General features: G+C 42.4%; 1 protein-coding gene across 3 annotated transcripts in view; it reads right to left on the reverse strand.

Annotated features, from left to right (window-relative positions):
* cep112 (centrosomal protein 112) overlaps positions 1 to 17,086 on the reverse strand; it is a 109,617-nt gene that overhangs the window by 44,382 nt on the left and 48,149 nt on the right. For all 3 annotated transcript variants that reach the window (XM_084370578.1, XM_084370579.1, XM_084370577.1), the window contains exons 18-20: positions 16,159 to 16,294; positions 13,036 to 13,143; positions 7,358 to 7,540 (exon numbers count right to left, since the gene is read on the reverse strand). In XM_084370578.1, coding sequence (XP_084226704.1) covers positions 7,358 to 7,540; positions 13,036 to 13,143; positions 16,159 to 16,294 — 427 coding nt within the window. The remainder of the gene's footprint in view (positions 1 to 7,357; positions 7,541 to 13,035; positions 13,144 to 16,158; positions 16,295 to 17,086) is intronic.

A 17,086-nucleotide genomic window follows, 5' to 3' on the forward strand; every position in this document is an offset into this window, starting at 1 on the left:
GCATTGCAGTTGTGGTGTTTCACACTTCCCTACCTATATTGCACATATTCCCCAGCTATTGCACATCCTCATTACTCTCCTTGGTTTACTTGGTTTATTTCTTACTTTGGTTTGCAGTGTCTGTGCTCTGCCTCCTGCCCCCTCCCTCTCCCCAAAAGCCTGGGCATCCCAGGACAACGCCATGTTAAGGCAATCAGACAGAAAGTGTCTGAAGTCTTTTTTAGCGGGCACTGGGGAGAATCAAAGAGACTTCAAAGGAGTGTCAGAAAAACAGGCAGATGCTGTGGCTCTGTGTTATACCCCCTCCCTCTCCCCCCCTACGCTGGCACACACAGACAGATCCACTTGCGCACATGCACGCACACACACACACACACACACACACACACACACACACACACACACACACACACACACACACACACACACACACACACACACACACACACACACACACACACACACACACAAGCACACACGTGGTCGCGCTGTCACACACATACAATGGCATGCAGCACTCAGAGAGAGAGTATGAGGTAAAAAAACAAACATGCGCAATCCTCTACGTCCCGCTCTCCTGTCTCTCAACATTACCAGTCTCACTGCTCCGTTCAAGGGTGAGCAGCTATTAGATCTGAGCCCAGAAGAGTCTTTAATGTATAATTCTCCCTTAACAAATGTGGATGATCTCTCTTCCAAAAAAATCTTTTAATAAGTTAGAGTATAATCTACCAGAACAGAGGCATTGGCAATGACACTTCAGAAACTTCAGAGGCCAAAAGTGCATGTTTCCTTTGGCAGTAAGTGAAGCGCAGCCGCTTCAACGGGGCACGTGTTAGCATGCTGATGTGGAGCTTTGTGACGAAGCAGCTCGCAGCGACAATGGGAGGGTGTCAAATGAAATGTGTTGGGTCAAATGGTGTCAGCTAAGAAGACAAAAGACTGGCAGAACATAGGGAGAGCTGAAAAGGATGGCACACTGGTTAATGGACCATATCCATAAGAGAAAATGATACCAAGTGTAGACTTTGGCTGAGGAGGTTCTGATAACATTTTAACCCTTGAACTACTGTCCTTGCAAACCGTATTAATACAGTTGTTAGGCAGCATTCACTGAAAAGCAAGAATGTTCTGGTAATTTTACCATTCATAGATTAATCATGCAGTCTATTAAATGTCAAAATGTCAATTGTGAAAAATGCTCATCCTAATTTCCAAGAGTCCAAAGTGACGTCCTCAAATTGCTTCGTGTCCAACCAACAATCCAAAACCCGAAACATTTCAATAACACATAAAACAAATGACAAAGGAAAAATGACTATATCTTTAATATAGCCTTAACAGTTTCATAATTCTACTAGTATGCTTAAATGTTTGTGAATTACAGTTTGATATTAAAGATGTAATAAAATAAGAAGACAGCAATGCGTCCTCCCATCAAAAAAGTACTACATGAAGGTTACATAACTCACAGCGGATATTATGACTTGGCACATGTGTAACTAATGACATTTATGACAGCTGTATTCCATGTAGGCATGTCAGTGCCAGGGCCCTGGTATTGTGCATGCTGGCTTACTGAAATGGCTCATGGGCACACCTAAATGGAACGGGACCATAATTAATCTCATTAGTTACACCTGTGCTTTTCCTGCTTTCCTGCTTATTCAAATGGCTGCTGTGTGAATAGTTTGCATTAGTATGACAAGTGGAACATGACTCTGTTTACCTGGGCTGTAAACCTGACATATGTCTAGATATGTCGCAGACTTTAAGTTCTGAATTTTGAAGAAATGTTTTTGACATTTTGTGAAATACGATTATTTCCACTCTCAGGTCTGTGTAACTATGAAGCTCAGTTTTTAATATTAAGTGTTAATCAGTGAGCTTCAGGGGTGTCGGTAGGCAGATTTTTGAGCGCTGACTAGCTGTTCCCCCTGCTTCCAGTCTTTATGCTAAGCTAAGCTAATCAAGTCCTGCCTCTAGCTTCATTGTTAAAGGTGCAACATGTAAGAATTGGCCACCAATTCTCCGAGCAAATAGGGGGAAGCATACCACCAGATTAACTGCTTACTGCTGATAACTGTAACTGTCGTTAGCTAGTTAGCACAGTTAGCAGTGCAACTAGCGATTGTATTCGCTGACTCAAGTCTGAAAGCTTGAAGCACCTGTGGAGTGTTTGTGTTTATGCTGCTAGCACAGGAGCTTTGGACCACCAGAAGGAGGAGGTTTTCAGGCCAGGAGCTGGTTAGCATGCTAACTTTATAGACTTCTTTGTCGTTACTACAAACTTTTCATTCTTTTGATAACTTAAGTTAATTTTTGAATGTTTAAACTACATACTGCACCTTTACAGTAGATAAGAGTTATCTCATGTAAATCTCTGCAATATTGCTTTAACACATTTTTCTTCATGATCTGTTCACTGCCTTAACTTTCACTGTTTTATTTATGTTGCCCGCAGGCCAACCCTAACCACTTGTCTCACTCGCTTTGACTTATTCATTATGTAAACTCTTGGTGTTACATGTTAAAAAAAACCATCCCTTTATCGAATAATCTTAACATTATTGATGTGTAACACATAATTAACGATTATAACATTTTTGACAAACTGCGGAGACGTGCTGATTAAAAAAATAGGAATTGAAAATTTGACCGAGCAGACGGAATTGTCAAAGTAGTGTGTGCATGCTACAAAAAGCGAATATATAAGTACAGTGTGCATATATTTTATGTGAACAATGAACTGATATTGTTAGCGCTATAACGGACAAATAATGCAAAAACTGACAATACCTTACTCAAAAGATAATATACTAGTGCTATGAATCTGATATATATACACTATATATGCATTATTCAACTGAGCTTTGCAAAAAAAACTGCAGGTAAGAGTATCACAATGAATATTTTACTGTTGTCAAATAAAGATTCAGCTGGTTGAGATCCAAGATGTGATGTATGCACATACTAAATGGCTTCCTGGTTTGAAAGAGATCATGTTGTAACACATCACAGAGTGTCAGCATTCACTGATGACTTCGCCCATAATCAATTGTTCTGAATGAAAAATAAATAAATAAATAAATAAATATCTGACGTAAACACTGAGGTGTGTATGAGAAAATGTGATGAAATCATTTAAAGACCTATAAACACATTGACAACACTGAGTAACAAGACAAGATCTACTTGACGATACCACATCGCAGGGACCAATCATTTGGTAAATGACAATACACAAGTACTGAGCCAATCAATGTGCACACTGGTCTAGCTGTCTCCCTTGTTCTCCTCATCAGACTCTCAGCTTTGACTTCGTCTGTCATCACCCTCTTCATTTGACTCCTAATCCTGTACTTGGGATTGAAATGCTTTGAAAATTTGACAGCATCGTTATTTAGTCCATCACGGCCCAGAAGAAAGACCTCACAGGACTCTCACTCTCTCCCATGCTGTTTGAAGTCCAGATGGCGTGTACGTTCCTTTAAAAAAGACATAATTATTCGGGAAAATAATACCCATAAAATGAGTTTTGAGGAGGAGCTGAATGAGAAAAAATATAAATGATGGGGTTTTTGCACAGAACAAACAATTCTGTTGTTTTCAAAAAAACAAGGCTTCAAATTAATTTATAATGCTGGCCCTAGTTCTTGAAGTCAAACTCTTACTAATGTTTAATAACTACAAAGCCTCAAAGACACAATATAGAGCGTATTAAGAACAACGGCATCAGTGAAAAATAATAAATCGTTTCATCGTATAATACAATGAATCTTAACATTCTTCAAAAATGCTTATTAGAATAAGAAAGATTCATTTTGTAGGGAATATAAAATAATGAAACTCCTGCAAAAGTTTGTAGAAAAGGAGAAATTATGACAATTATCATTATATGAATTATCTCTTCTGTGTGACTTCAGTGGAAAATATAGTTTATCTTCAGCTATATTTACACTCTATAGGTGGATATAAATAGCATATATTTCTCGACATCTCTAGAACAGAGGCAAAAAAGAAAGGCCACTAAGTCAGGATTTTGGCAAAACAGTCCTCTGGGGGGCATTGATCAGCTAACACAACGACACAACACTGGCTGCGGGCAAACATATCTTACCAGCAAGCCATTTCATCATCCTGGACAGGCAGCCAACTGAAAAGCCTTTCCTTTCACACTTTGGTGTTTTCGAAAAACCGTTTAAGAAATAGCTTATTCTTTTAAAAGAAACATTCAGGTCCACAAGGCTTTGAGTTAATCCCCTGAGTCGGTGGGATGCCAACTACACACCAGGCCTTGAATCCAGCGGCTTAATTCTAATTCTTTCATTAAAGATATCACAGCAAATGAAAAGCAAAGATAACTTAAAGTGTGAATGTTGACAAATGTTGAATGATGTAGTCATCTTGAACATAAGAGAAGTCCCATGTACACAACGGATTGGTCATATAGTCTTTATAACTAGAGCTGCAATGATTGTGAAATTCTGGGCCAATACAGATGTTTAAAATAACAATTTGGCTAAAAACTGATACCAAAACTATTGTTTTGTTGTTGTTGTTGTTTATTTTTGATTTTGCTGTTATTTGTGCTAGGGAAACAAGAAATCTTCAGCTTCAAAAGAATTGATTGCTTTACAGCTACTAAATGTTAAGAATGTTTCTGTCCTTACGAAGACGTCAAGAGGCTGTAACTCATGTACGTGACACATCGGATAAACATCATCTTACGATACCAATGTTTAGCCAATAAATCACTGCATTTCCTTTTATAATGTGTAGTGGGTGAAGCCAGAGTTTCTTGGATAACAAACTCTGCTGGGTTTAGGACAATGTGTCCCTGTGTGAGTTTTTATTAGCTCTTCACTCCAGACGCTGCTACGACTCATTGGCTCTCCTTCTCAAACACAAGGCAGGAGTCAGGAATGCTTATTCGTCCCACCACATCAAGGGGATGAGTGGGTATTACTCATCCTATGAGTGTGTGGCTGACATTTACTGTTCCCTTAGCCAACTTCCTAGCTGCAACCATCACCATCCTTCCACTGATTCAAGGAAGACTGAGAGAAAGTGTGAAACGGAGACAGGCAGAAATAATGAGGCCTGGGTTCAATTGCCACAGCAGACGTTTGGGCTGTCTGTCACATATCACTTGATGATAACATCTTTGTCCGTCTGACCCATGTGGTGGGAGTGTGTTGTTTGATAGGGTGGAAAAAAGAGACCCTACGAAGCACAAGAGAACTGAGAGAGTAAAAGAAGCTGTACAGGTCGTGCTCTGTTATCTGTAAGCATCAACAAAATGCTGTTTTTTGAAATTCAATTAAGATTTTCACAACTTTCCTCAGACCTGTGTCAGGCATTTAGAAAGGCTGCGGGTGAGGACCACAGTGCTATCGGTGTGACAGAGTTCTCAGAGGGTAAACAACTTTGGTAATGCAAAAGTGTTTAATAATAAGTGGCGTTGCTCAGTGTAAAAAAGCTCATGTTTAATACATATCTGCTGCTAGTGTGCCAGCTCCTTGTCATTTCAACAGCACATCCGTGGAGCAGTGCTCACACAGGAAGTCAAACCAGCTCACATCCCGAGCAGTTTCACAAACCTCAAAATCCGGTCCTCCATCTTTCCAAGGCCTGTGAAAAATCTTGTTTTTGCCGCTTTAACATCTGACATTAGGCGGCAGGCGTCTGATCTCCGCTCAAAATGCTGCACGAGCAAACAGGAACTGAGAATACCAGATGAGTACTGGGGAAGTTTGTTTTCTGTCACCTCCTGAGAAGCTAAGATTTGTCGAACGACGCGTCATTTTGACATGCTGAGGATGACATGTTATCAGCAGTTGTGTCCTGTTGTGACGGCATCTCCAGAAAACCGAAAAACAAAGTAGCTGGTGCCATCGGTGCTGTGAAAGGCATTTACCAAAAACATGAGTCTAAGGAACATTAGAGAGGACACAAGACTTCTCCCTCATGTTACACAAATTCTAGCTTTTTAAAGACATATTAGACTCATGGCGGTCTACAAATTATTGCCTCAATGTTACACAGAGGTTACACATGTAAACGTTAACAAAAAAATAAACACAGAAGACAAAATTACTTCCTTTTTACAAATCAGGGAGTCTCATAAGTCTGCGAATATTGTTGCATTTCACAAGAAAAAAAGGGTTTCACCTGTGCTACAGTGTAAGTAAACACTGTTTAAAAAATACAAATCAAATGTTGTTATTTGTGATAAATGTAAATTATCTCTTAAATGCCCCTAGTGAATTAAAACACTTAGTGACAGCCAAATGAAACATAAAATAGTTTCCGTTAAGTACGATTTGTTCGCCATTCACTCGGCGGCTGGCGTCATCTTTGCTCACCTTTGGTGTGAGCACATTTTGTCCACAAATACCACATATGTCTTGCTAGATCCCTATCTCCAGCTGACGGCCAAACAAAATTCTCTGCATGCTGACAATGTCCATTTCATCAGGAAGCCTGAAGAGTCAAACACATCCCCAGCTGGAGGCTGGTTTGTCAAATGGCTTCCCACAGAGCTCCAAGCTAGCCCAGGCTGGAGAGAGCCGAAGACAGAGCGAGGGGTATGAGATGAAGACCTGCTGCTGTTTTGGCTAAATTCTAACAGAATAGCCTGTCAGTGTCAGGGATAACCATTAATACAGACCCAAACGTCATACACTCATTGTGGCCGTCAATGATGAAATTATAATAACCACCGTTTTCCGGAGGGAGATGGCTACCTGCGGTGAGAGGAGAATGCCATGCAGAGATACACTTCGCTGGGAGTACAGGGCGCTTGACGCTGGTCCACAACCGTACAACGGGAAATAAAAGAGAAATCCAACCCAGGGTTCTCGAATAAAAGCTTGGCGCTCAACAGAACAGATTTCTTCTCCTTCATCTGGCTACCTGTGGTTTCTGGATTTCAAGTCTTTACACTTCTATCACGAACCCCTGCTGCGATAAGAAATGATTTTAAAAAACATCAGAATAATGTTAGAAGTTGGGTCGGCGGGATTTTTTTGTTTCGTTTTTTCCGTTTCTTTTTTTTTTTTTTAAAACTTGTTATTTCGCGCTCCGCTGTTTTTAGCCGCATAAAGTTTGTTTTTATTCAAATAGAAATAACTAAATTCTCACGTATGCTCGCACCAAATATAGCGCCATCCATGACATTATTCAAACCGAAAATCATTATCCGTCTTGTTTTAAGTAAAAAAGTGTCTTAACCCGCTGTGCTTTTGAAACCCCAGGAAAACGTCAATGGGCAAAATACAAAATGGTTGTCCGCGGGAGAGCAGTGGGTCGGCATGTGTGTGTGTGCAAACATGGATCAGTGGAGACCCCCTACCTGGGCATCGCGCTTCCTCCACTCCTGGGTGTGCTGTTGGTGTTGTTGCAAGGCGGCCCTGGCCTGCCTCTCCAGGCTGCTCACCTCCCGCTGGCGCTCCTGGACCAGGCTGTCCTTTTCCGCGCTGTGCTGCTGCTGTAGCCGCGTCCTCTCCTGCTCGTGCTGCATGCGCTGCTCAGCCATCTGATTGGACAAGCAGGCAAAGAGAGACTTCATCAGCCAACACACACTCAGAGCAACCCTGTCGTCATGACAACTTGTCCATCCACCGATCCATTCAACCTTTCTTCGTCCTATTCCTACCCATGTGCCCAACCAAATTGCCGAAATTGGTAGGAAGGAGGGGAAAAAGGCGAAAAAAGTTTCACCGCTTCCTGCTATTGTCAGAAGACGACATGATGTGATGTGTTTACATCTGGCTTGTCCCCCCAGCCCTCCCACCACTCCTGCCAATTGTACAGACTGGCCCTGAATGTCCCACTTCTCCCGTCTCCAAATCTGTCCCCCTATTCTGCGATCGGCATATGAAAGAGCGGTTAGTTTGCGCTATGCATGCAAGCTGGTAGGGGTTAGCCATCTGGCTGCAGTAACTACCCAATGCCCCATGCTATGCGCCTGACAGCATGCGAAAATCGGCTTAGGCATTGAATATGATGATCGCTCCAAAACCAAATCAGAGCATAAAACTGGAGAGTGAGGCGAGGACAGAAGAAACTTTGAGGAGAACCGAGAGGATGCCGAATGACTCATGATGCTGCGGTTAACTGTTATTATACTCCGAGGATTAATTTAACCAATTGCAAATCATTAATTCCATTTAATAATCAATATCAGTTTCCATATTTTCACAATTAATGGAATTATGCTCAAGCAACAATCATTGGATGATGTCATTAGTGTTTATGCTGCCAATGAACGATATTTTTGAAGTTGGAGTATAGCAAGGACCTGTATGCGCAAATCAACACCTTGGTTACGGTAAACATCAATAGACTTCAGTCTCGCTGGAGTTACAACCAGCTACTCACAATACAGTAGAGGATAATAAAATAGGTTTAATGGGACAGACATCCCAAATTTTTCAGGCTTAATCATCCTGTCATCTGAAGCAAGTCTGTATCCCAGCACCACTGTGAGCTGAGTCACCTGCTGAGAGGTGAGCCTTGCCAGTGGAGCTCCCAGCCCCAAGCCTCCAAGCCATTCCCAGGCTCTTTTCCGTTCCCACTCCCCCATGGCGGGGGGACCAGTGACCCCCACACCATCCCGCCGTGTAGCCCCAGCCGGAGCCTTGAAAGGACAGCAGGGGCCTGGGGCCCATTTGCCTCCCTGCTTTGAAGCTAATCCCCTGCACATTGTGCTTGACGGCACCCTACCTGGCCTGCCAGAGAAGCGTAGATCCACAGCCTCTATGCCTGGTGCCTGCTCTATCCACTGCCCTATCTTCGGTCGTTGCATGCTATTCAGAGCAGGTGATGAATGAGGGGCTATCTACAGGAAGCCGGAATCCGTCCCCAGGACTGAGAGGAAGGCCACAATGGACACTTCATTTTGGCAGCCAAGAATTTACCCTTCAGCTTTTGGGGGAGCTTTAAGCTATCATTAGCTAAATGCCCTGTGAAAAGGGCGATGGGAGGAATTATGGCTGGATAAAAATGTATTTTATCTCTGTGGCTCAGTCAATGGCATTGCAGGCACACACACAAACACTACACCCTCAAGACAACTCACACATGCCATTTTTCCAGGACATAACAGAACACCACAGAGCTCCATGAGACAAACACTACGCAGAGTGTGGGCAACATCTTCCACTGGTGGTGCTGGTGTTGTCTACGGTACATTCCACAGACAGACAGATTTTCACCGCCTTCATTTTCCATTCAGAGACATAATGGGTACAAATCAGATCCACAGCCAGAGTACGTTGTCCCACTGGGGTAGTCAGATTCATACAGCAGCACAAGTTAAAGTTGACATATTGACAAACAGGCAATTGCTTCGAAAACTCCTCAGCTGGACATGCGGTAACAGAAACTGGGGGTGGACATCGTGGCTTACTGTTCGCTCCGTTTAGTGTCTCGGGCCATGGGGGGTTTGGAGGAGAGAGGGGATCTGAGGTGAAACGAAAATGAAGAAATGGCCACGATAGATCCATTGTGAGCAAAACAGCTACAGAAAAAGACGGAGAGGAGATGACAGAGAGCAGACCCAGCATGAGCCTGGTTGTGACATCACTTTGCGCCAGCGTGCAGCGGAGGATGCTGGGTGCTGCGCTTCTTAAAGGGACCGGCGTGGTGTTTATGAGGGAAGACTGAGTCGGTTAAAGCACAGCTTGGTGCCACAGATACAGAGTGGGACGGGTGTTACTGCACAGCACGACTCCTGTCAGCCTAGGCAGACATGGTTGTGTGTGTGTGTACATTGCTCGCATTGAGACAGGACAGTGAGGTAATGGGCTTCTTTCAGCCCCAGGGGGTGAAATCTGAAATGTTTGGGAAAGAGGAGAGTAGAACAGAAGCCCTGTCTAGGCTCAGCAGGGGAGGCTGGGGTGAGTGTGAGGGAGGGGAGGGAGAGATGGAAGAAGAAAGACAAACCTCTTGTGCCTCACTGTAGTGGCTGAACTGAAGATGGCCAGTGAGCGGCGCTGAGTATGCAAGTTCATATTTGTGTGTGTACAGTGTGTCCACACATTTGCATGCCTTTAAACTACAGTCCCTCATTATCTATTGTCCCAATCTAACATCTGAAGAGTGTGGCGGTTGAGATTTCCCTGAACACTCAAGGTCACAACTCCAAACCAGCCATTTGACCTCTAATACATCACTCCGACGTCAAGGGGCAGAGCTTTGTCGACCACCGTGACGTCCAGCTGCCAGGGAGGGTCAGCTGGAAAACAACTCCTTCATACATAGTCCCCTTTTTAGAGTCTCATTGAAGCTGCCCTTGTGCGAATGCTCTTTTGTGAGCATCTGAATGGACAAACTTGACCCCTGCAATCTTGTGACACCAATCTCTCTGGAGTGGAGGCACACATGCATGCTGACACGCAAAGTACTTGTGATCACCCTTGGGTGTGCGCGTAAACACAGAATAGAGAATGTAAAACGACACAGTAACTCATGAATAATCACACGTCTCCATGTGCATACAGACACATCCCCTCTCTTTTTTCCCCCTCCACCCTTCTAACTGTGTAGCTAATGTCACCAGCGCTCATATCAACATGATCGCAAAGACAGGCCCTTCGTCTTTATGTGTTTTAATCTTCAAGACAAAAGCTTTCCTGATGTGCTGCTAACCCTATGTAGTTTGCGTCATCTGTCAACTGCACCCCCACTCTCTGTAGCAGTAGATCATAATCGTCACTTGAATATTTTCTGCATTGCTTTGATTACTTACCTGTTTTTCACATGAAATGGAATTGATGAGTCCTCAGAACAACATACGATCGTTGGCACTCGAAACACTGATAAATTCTTACAGTTACTGGATAATAATAGGGGGATGAAAATGTATTTTGGATACACATACAACATGTTTAACGGTTTAAATGTCTGCTTTCTATGACTATATGCCCTCGCAGTAAGAATTCAAAAGGTGCATTTCCCACTTTCCCCAGTTAAACTTGTTTCTGGTGGATATTTTTTTCTTCAATATAATGAATAGTATGAATAAATGTTATTTAAATCAGATTTTTTTTCCATGAATGTCATTATAATTACCAACACAAGTGTTCAGCCCCGGAGCAAATCAATAATGGAGGGCCATTTCTCCACTCCTTGGATATAACACTGGCCTTTTATCCTCCACTTATCACCATCTACAGCAAATTAAACGCAGTGTAAACTCCATCTGGCCTGGAAAAGAGTGTTAGCATGCTTATTAACCATCAGGTTGAGTCATGCATCATGTTGTTTGGATACAGATGGGAAATATACTGCAGTGCTGTACACTATTTTCTCAAAAGGAGAAAATAAAGGCGCAGTTTGTAGAATATGACCCGGATTCGAAGGTAAAACCAAAATCATAGGTGGCAGCATATAATCAGAACAACCCACAACTGCGACAGTACTTTTTTGCTAACATTACAGTTAATAAGCTCATGGTTTTGTTAGCTGTGGAGCCACTGGCCCAAGAGCCCTTAGCATGGTAACTTCAGTAGACATCTCCTGCAGTACATAGACGTCTTTGACATAATGTCAATAATGCTGTTTCTTCACACTCTGTTGGTTTATTGTTTTAATGTTTTAAATTAAAATTCTGGTCGGATCCAAGACATTGCTTGAGTTAGTTTTTATTTCATGGCAATCCAGGGATATATGAATGCAAATTTCTCTTACTGCATGGTCCAATTTGGTGCGATGCAGGGCAGGCAATGTTCAATCACATTGTTTTAAGTTTGCCTGTGAGTGCCCTACCTCCTACAATGAGACTGGCTGCCTCTGATAATATCCATTTCTGTGGTTAATTGAATCCAATGCTCTATAAGAGTTGTCTTCCTATCAGCAGGCAAGATTTCAATGAGTTGTAAAAATGGTTTCTAGACGCCTAATCGAAGAAGAGTGACAGAGATGGGATGATAATGGGGCAGTGCGTCTGCTTTGCAGATTGCATTAGTTTTCAATTGGCAATGTTTAACATATTTATTGAGCTGCAATCCGAGCTTAATCTAAAGCGTGTCCCTTATCATGAGAAATTAATCATGTGGAACAGATGGGGAGCAATAACAAGACTATTTCAGATGGGTGTCAGTCCCCTTGGCTGGCTCCAGCAGGCCAAGTGTTCACTGATAATAGAGAAAAGATAACAATGTGATGATGATGCTGATGATGGAGGCAAGAGGAGATGTTTTCTCCTGGCTACATCATGGGCAAAAAATGCATGCAGATACAGGTAGGTTACATAAAGTACAGAGAGTTAGAGGCTGTTCACATTTGGTATCAACATGCGTTCTGAGTGATTCGATCATGAGTGGACAGCTTTAAGTCCGTCAGTTTGCACCTGGCATTAACATGCATCTCCACGTGTGTCTTGAGTGACCGCTTGTGATCGGCTCTTAATTCCACGCTCTACATGCAAATATATCACTGGAACAAATGGATACAACACACAAAGAAGGAAATATCTTTAAGTATAATGTTTGCAGAATAGAATAGTTAAGAATGTGTTCACCTGTTCAACAGGTGATAAAGAAGTAGCCAGTATTGGTTACTGTTTACTGTGTTTGTGAAATTTGACATGCTTACCATTAATAAAATGTTGTCTTGTTCATTATCAGTTCAAACAGCATGTTCCAACAGCTGTTGGGAGGTAAGACGCACTTTAGTACTTACTTTTTACAAGGACAGAAACAACTTAATATATTAGGTTTAATGCCAAATTTTACAGGAAGGCTTGAATGATTTTGAATTTGCTGTAGCTCTTCTGCAAAGTTTGTTAAGTTTCACCTCACACAACAACTCTTAAAATCATGTGATTTGTAAGGGAGTCTGGGGATATTGCAGTGACAATTTCAATGGTTAGTTGAAGCAGACAGCGTTTTCACAAAAATCTGCTGCTTACATAGAGTGCGGTCCTCAACGCATCTTGGGGGTGTTCACACCTGTACTTGGTGATCGAATCGCTCAGGACACATGTTGATACCAGGTCTGAACAGCCTGTTACAGACTCATACAGACCTGCTGCTCATATTTCTGTCTGAGTGCATCAAGCTGCTGGGAAAACTCCTTGGCCTGGTTCTGCCTGAGGGACTTGGAGCGGATCAGGTCCTCCTCTACCTTCTCCATCTTGAGGCAACAGAAGATAAAACAACACATAAGTTTAATATTATTTGATTGACTGAAAATAATCCAAAAGTCAAATATGTACAACATGTTACAAAATATCTTCAGACTGAAAATCTGGAATACATTTATCTTGCTGAAAACCAACACATAACGTTCTACTCAACCTCTTGTACTTCAGAAGACTGGACATAAATTTCTGCTCAATATTTTTTCCATTAGTTCTGGTCGATGCATGCATAATCACAACACAAGTGCAACAAATGTTATACATGCAATTTGCAACATTACATGCTGCTAAAACATTTTCCTTTTAATCTGAAATTAATTAATTGCCAGCGGGAAGAAATACTGTATGTTCATCATATTATGTGCGATCTCATCGTTATGTTAGTGTTATAAAGAGCAAAGCTATTCATCAAAGTATTATATTATAATTAACATGAAATATGTAATACCAGGGGTTCACATCAATATTCGCAGGTGGAAGAAAATCAGTGCAACTCGAGGACTCAAGTGAAAGAGACGCAGTTAAGATTAAGACAGTCACAGGTCCTCTTTGAGGACTTTGTGTTTTTCTGAAAAAAAAAAAGGGATTTGACAATATTTACCTTATTTATCATCACTCAACTTCCTTGCAGCCTAGCACTTTTCATATTTTCTGTTCAGGTGACGATAATCAAAACAATTGGAAATGTAATTTACTGAAACGCCTCTGTATCTGGGCTATGCTGTGTGTTAACGCTCAGGAAATGCTAAATGTGTTTTGATTAATCCATTTAAAATGCTGAAGCCTCCTTTGAACTGTGCACGCAGCAGAGATTTGATTCCGTATGGTGCGTCTTTTTTTCCCGAACCAAAATAGGGCAGACTCCTTCCTTTAAGTGCAGCCTAAAAGTGGGATGCTGATTTTAAAAACGAGAGAAAGACAGAGAGAGGAAGAGAGCGATGCAGATAATCCATTTAGATATAACACCATCTGCAGACATAGAGAGAGGGAGAAGATGATGGAGGGGAAAGATGGATGGATGGAGAAGGGAAAAAAAAAAAGAGTAAAAATAAATAAATAAAAAAAAAACTTCTTTTGAAGTACTTTCTGCAACATTAAAGCCTTAGCAGGAGGACGTGATGGAGCGATGCACAAGCGGGTTGGGGAGAGGGAAAGAGGGAAAGAGGATGACAGGGATGCAGAAGAGACTGCTCCCTCTCTCTTGTGGCTTTGATGTGGGCTGAGGATAAAGTCAGATTGGAGATTGGGATGCCAGGGGCTCAATGGGAAAAGAAGGAACGAGCATGAGGCGGAAGGATGAGAAGAGTGGGAGGAAGAACAGGGGAAATACAGCAACACAGACAATTTTCCAAGCACCTAGTAAAGAAGACATCACTTCCCATCCTGGTTAAAAAAGACACAACACATGTAGCCTTGATTCAAGCAGGCACACTGAACACAAACCAAAGTTCTGTGTCTGCTGGTACAAAAATCAAACAACATTCAGTGTAGCACCTCCAATCCAAAGAAAAGCTACTTTTCTGGTAGATGGTGTGCTTTCGCTTAAGGGTTCAAGCGTCTTGGAATATAGTGGGTTTTTTTCGCTTGAATAGCATCTTGAAAGGACATCTCAGTCTTTTGGGTGCCGTCTCTGCTGTCTTTAGGGTTCAGATGCAAGCGGCAGCACAATTTATCTCTTTTGTAAACACGAAAAACATTTTTAAATTCAGTCTGAGGGAACAGAGGTTGCTCTGTGTGCCCACAAACACCCGTGCATAAATTTCACTCCCACACAAACTCGTTTCCTTAGACTACGCGTGTCACTCTGATTAGCCGAAAAACTTCACTAATCAGCGACTAAAACGTGCTAATCTCACTGAACACGCGGCCCTTTAAAACATTCAGGACCACACTCGGCGTTTCCTCGTCAATAAGGTGCACACACACACACACATTATAGCCACAAATGCTTAACAAAAACGCCTATAGCCAAACTGACTTGTAAGACAGCATCAGAAGTTTTCTTCGATCGATCGAAGAACACTCCCAATAAGCAGCAGCCCACGCGGTGCCGAGTGCTGATCGCGAGGCTGGCCTGACGTACTAATTAGTCTGGCTGCTTACTGCGCTTGATGCGAGGCCGTTTCGCTCAAAAAACCCATCCATCCCACATCACGCCCACTGAGAGGAAGCAAGGTCAACGCGTGGTAGCAGTGAGACGAATGCACCTGTTTAATGAGCATTGTAAATCATTTCATTCATTTGGAACGACTTAATGAGTGAATATGGCCTCGGGATGATGATGTTCTTGGTTCTCACTTATAGATTTTTCAGTATAGGAGCAGCTGAGGGGGGAAGTGACGGGGAGGACAGAGACAGATAGAAAAAGACATACGGAGGAATTCGAGCGCAGCCAGCGTGGCGCCATGTTGCATCTGTGGTCAGGCTGTGTCTCAGTGTGTGTGTTTGCATTGTCCTTGCTGCTGCCTGTCGACCAGCTCACCCCTTTTGTGGTAAAGCAAACATGCAAGAGGGTAAAAGTGCACATGTGAGTCTGTGTAAATGCACACAGTACATGCATGACTATCAGAATGCACAGTATGTAAGGATGCACGATGTTGGATTTTTGCTGATATCTGACATTTATCTACTCATTTTGGCCAATTGCAGATACTTGCACATGTTTTGATCCATGTAATTGCAGAGAACATCAAGTTTCTCCTGTAGCGGATCCATTTTAGCATTTTATACTTCGATCGATGAACTAGTGGACAACAGGCTCTCGCTCTTCCACCTCTGTCTGCTTCCAACATTTCATTTTACAGCCTTTATCGACGAATACCGATGACCTGCTACATTATTGTGCATCTTGACCACTATGCATACATGTGTCCATGGATACCGCTTTCTGTCAAAAATACACTGTACATTTGTTGTCATGCTTTTATGCACATTTGTGTGTGCGTGTGTGTGTGTGTGTGTGTGAGGGTGTGTTTGTGTGTGTGTGTGTGTGTTTGTGAGTATCAGACCTGGAGTTTCATGTCAGCATAGGTCTTCTCAGAGCTAAGCTCCACCTGTTTCTTGAACTGCTCCAGTGCTGTATCTGCCTGCTGGATCTGCTGCCTTTGACTTTCCCTGGCTCTGTCCAGCTGGCTCTCCATCTCCCTTCAAATCAAACACACACACACAAAGAAATAATATATGAAGCCATAGAAACACATTATCCAGACCAGAAATCCAAAATGCTTTGAGTAAATGTTATTCTTATAGAACTTTTTAAACAGTATTCACACAAAAAAATGCCACTTCAAAAATAAAAACAGGTTCTTGTTTGTGATTATTAAAAAGAATCTGCCAATGGAATAAATGAAATGCAACTTTCTAGTTGATTGTGTCTGACATTTTTAATTATTAAATGTATGCGATGGAGGAAGAGTAGAGTGATACAGTAATATACAATTCTACTGTATCCATCAGCTGGAATACATTTGTGCACACATGTGTGTGTGTGTGTGTGTGTGTGTGTGTGTGTGTCTTCCACCCAGCTACACTGCTGCCATCGCTGGCAAATGTCAGGTCATGGAGTTGCAGGCTGAGTGGATTGACAGGCACACTAAGAGGGACAGCCTCATACTGAGTGCTGTCAGCGCCCAGCGGAGAGGCCCAGCCACAACATCACATAGAGCAATACCAAGCAGCTGTCAAGCCTCACCCACGGAGGGTGTGTGGGGACAGGAGTGTGTGTGTCGGGCTGGATGGAAAGAGGGTAACGACAGAGCTGGGAGTGACGGAGGAGTGTGGAGGTGTTATTTCCGTAAACCACCTGAGAATCTGCACATTGAAATTTATGGTCATAGAGCGATCGCATCCAAAAATGCTGCATTAATAAGCAACAAATATCTAACAAATAAGATCATATTAGCTTCTTTTTTCATAACTGATGAGCAAATTGCAGTC

Source organism: Pagrus pagrus, assembly GCF_965226575.1.
Source record: "Pagrus pagrus genome assembly, chromosome: 13".
NCBI classification, from domain to species: Eukaryota; Metazoa; Chordata; class Actinopteri; order Spariformes; family Sparidae; genus Pagrus; species Pagrus pagrus.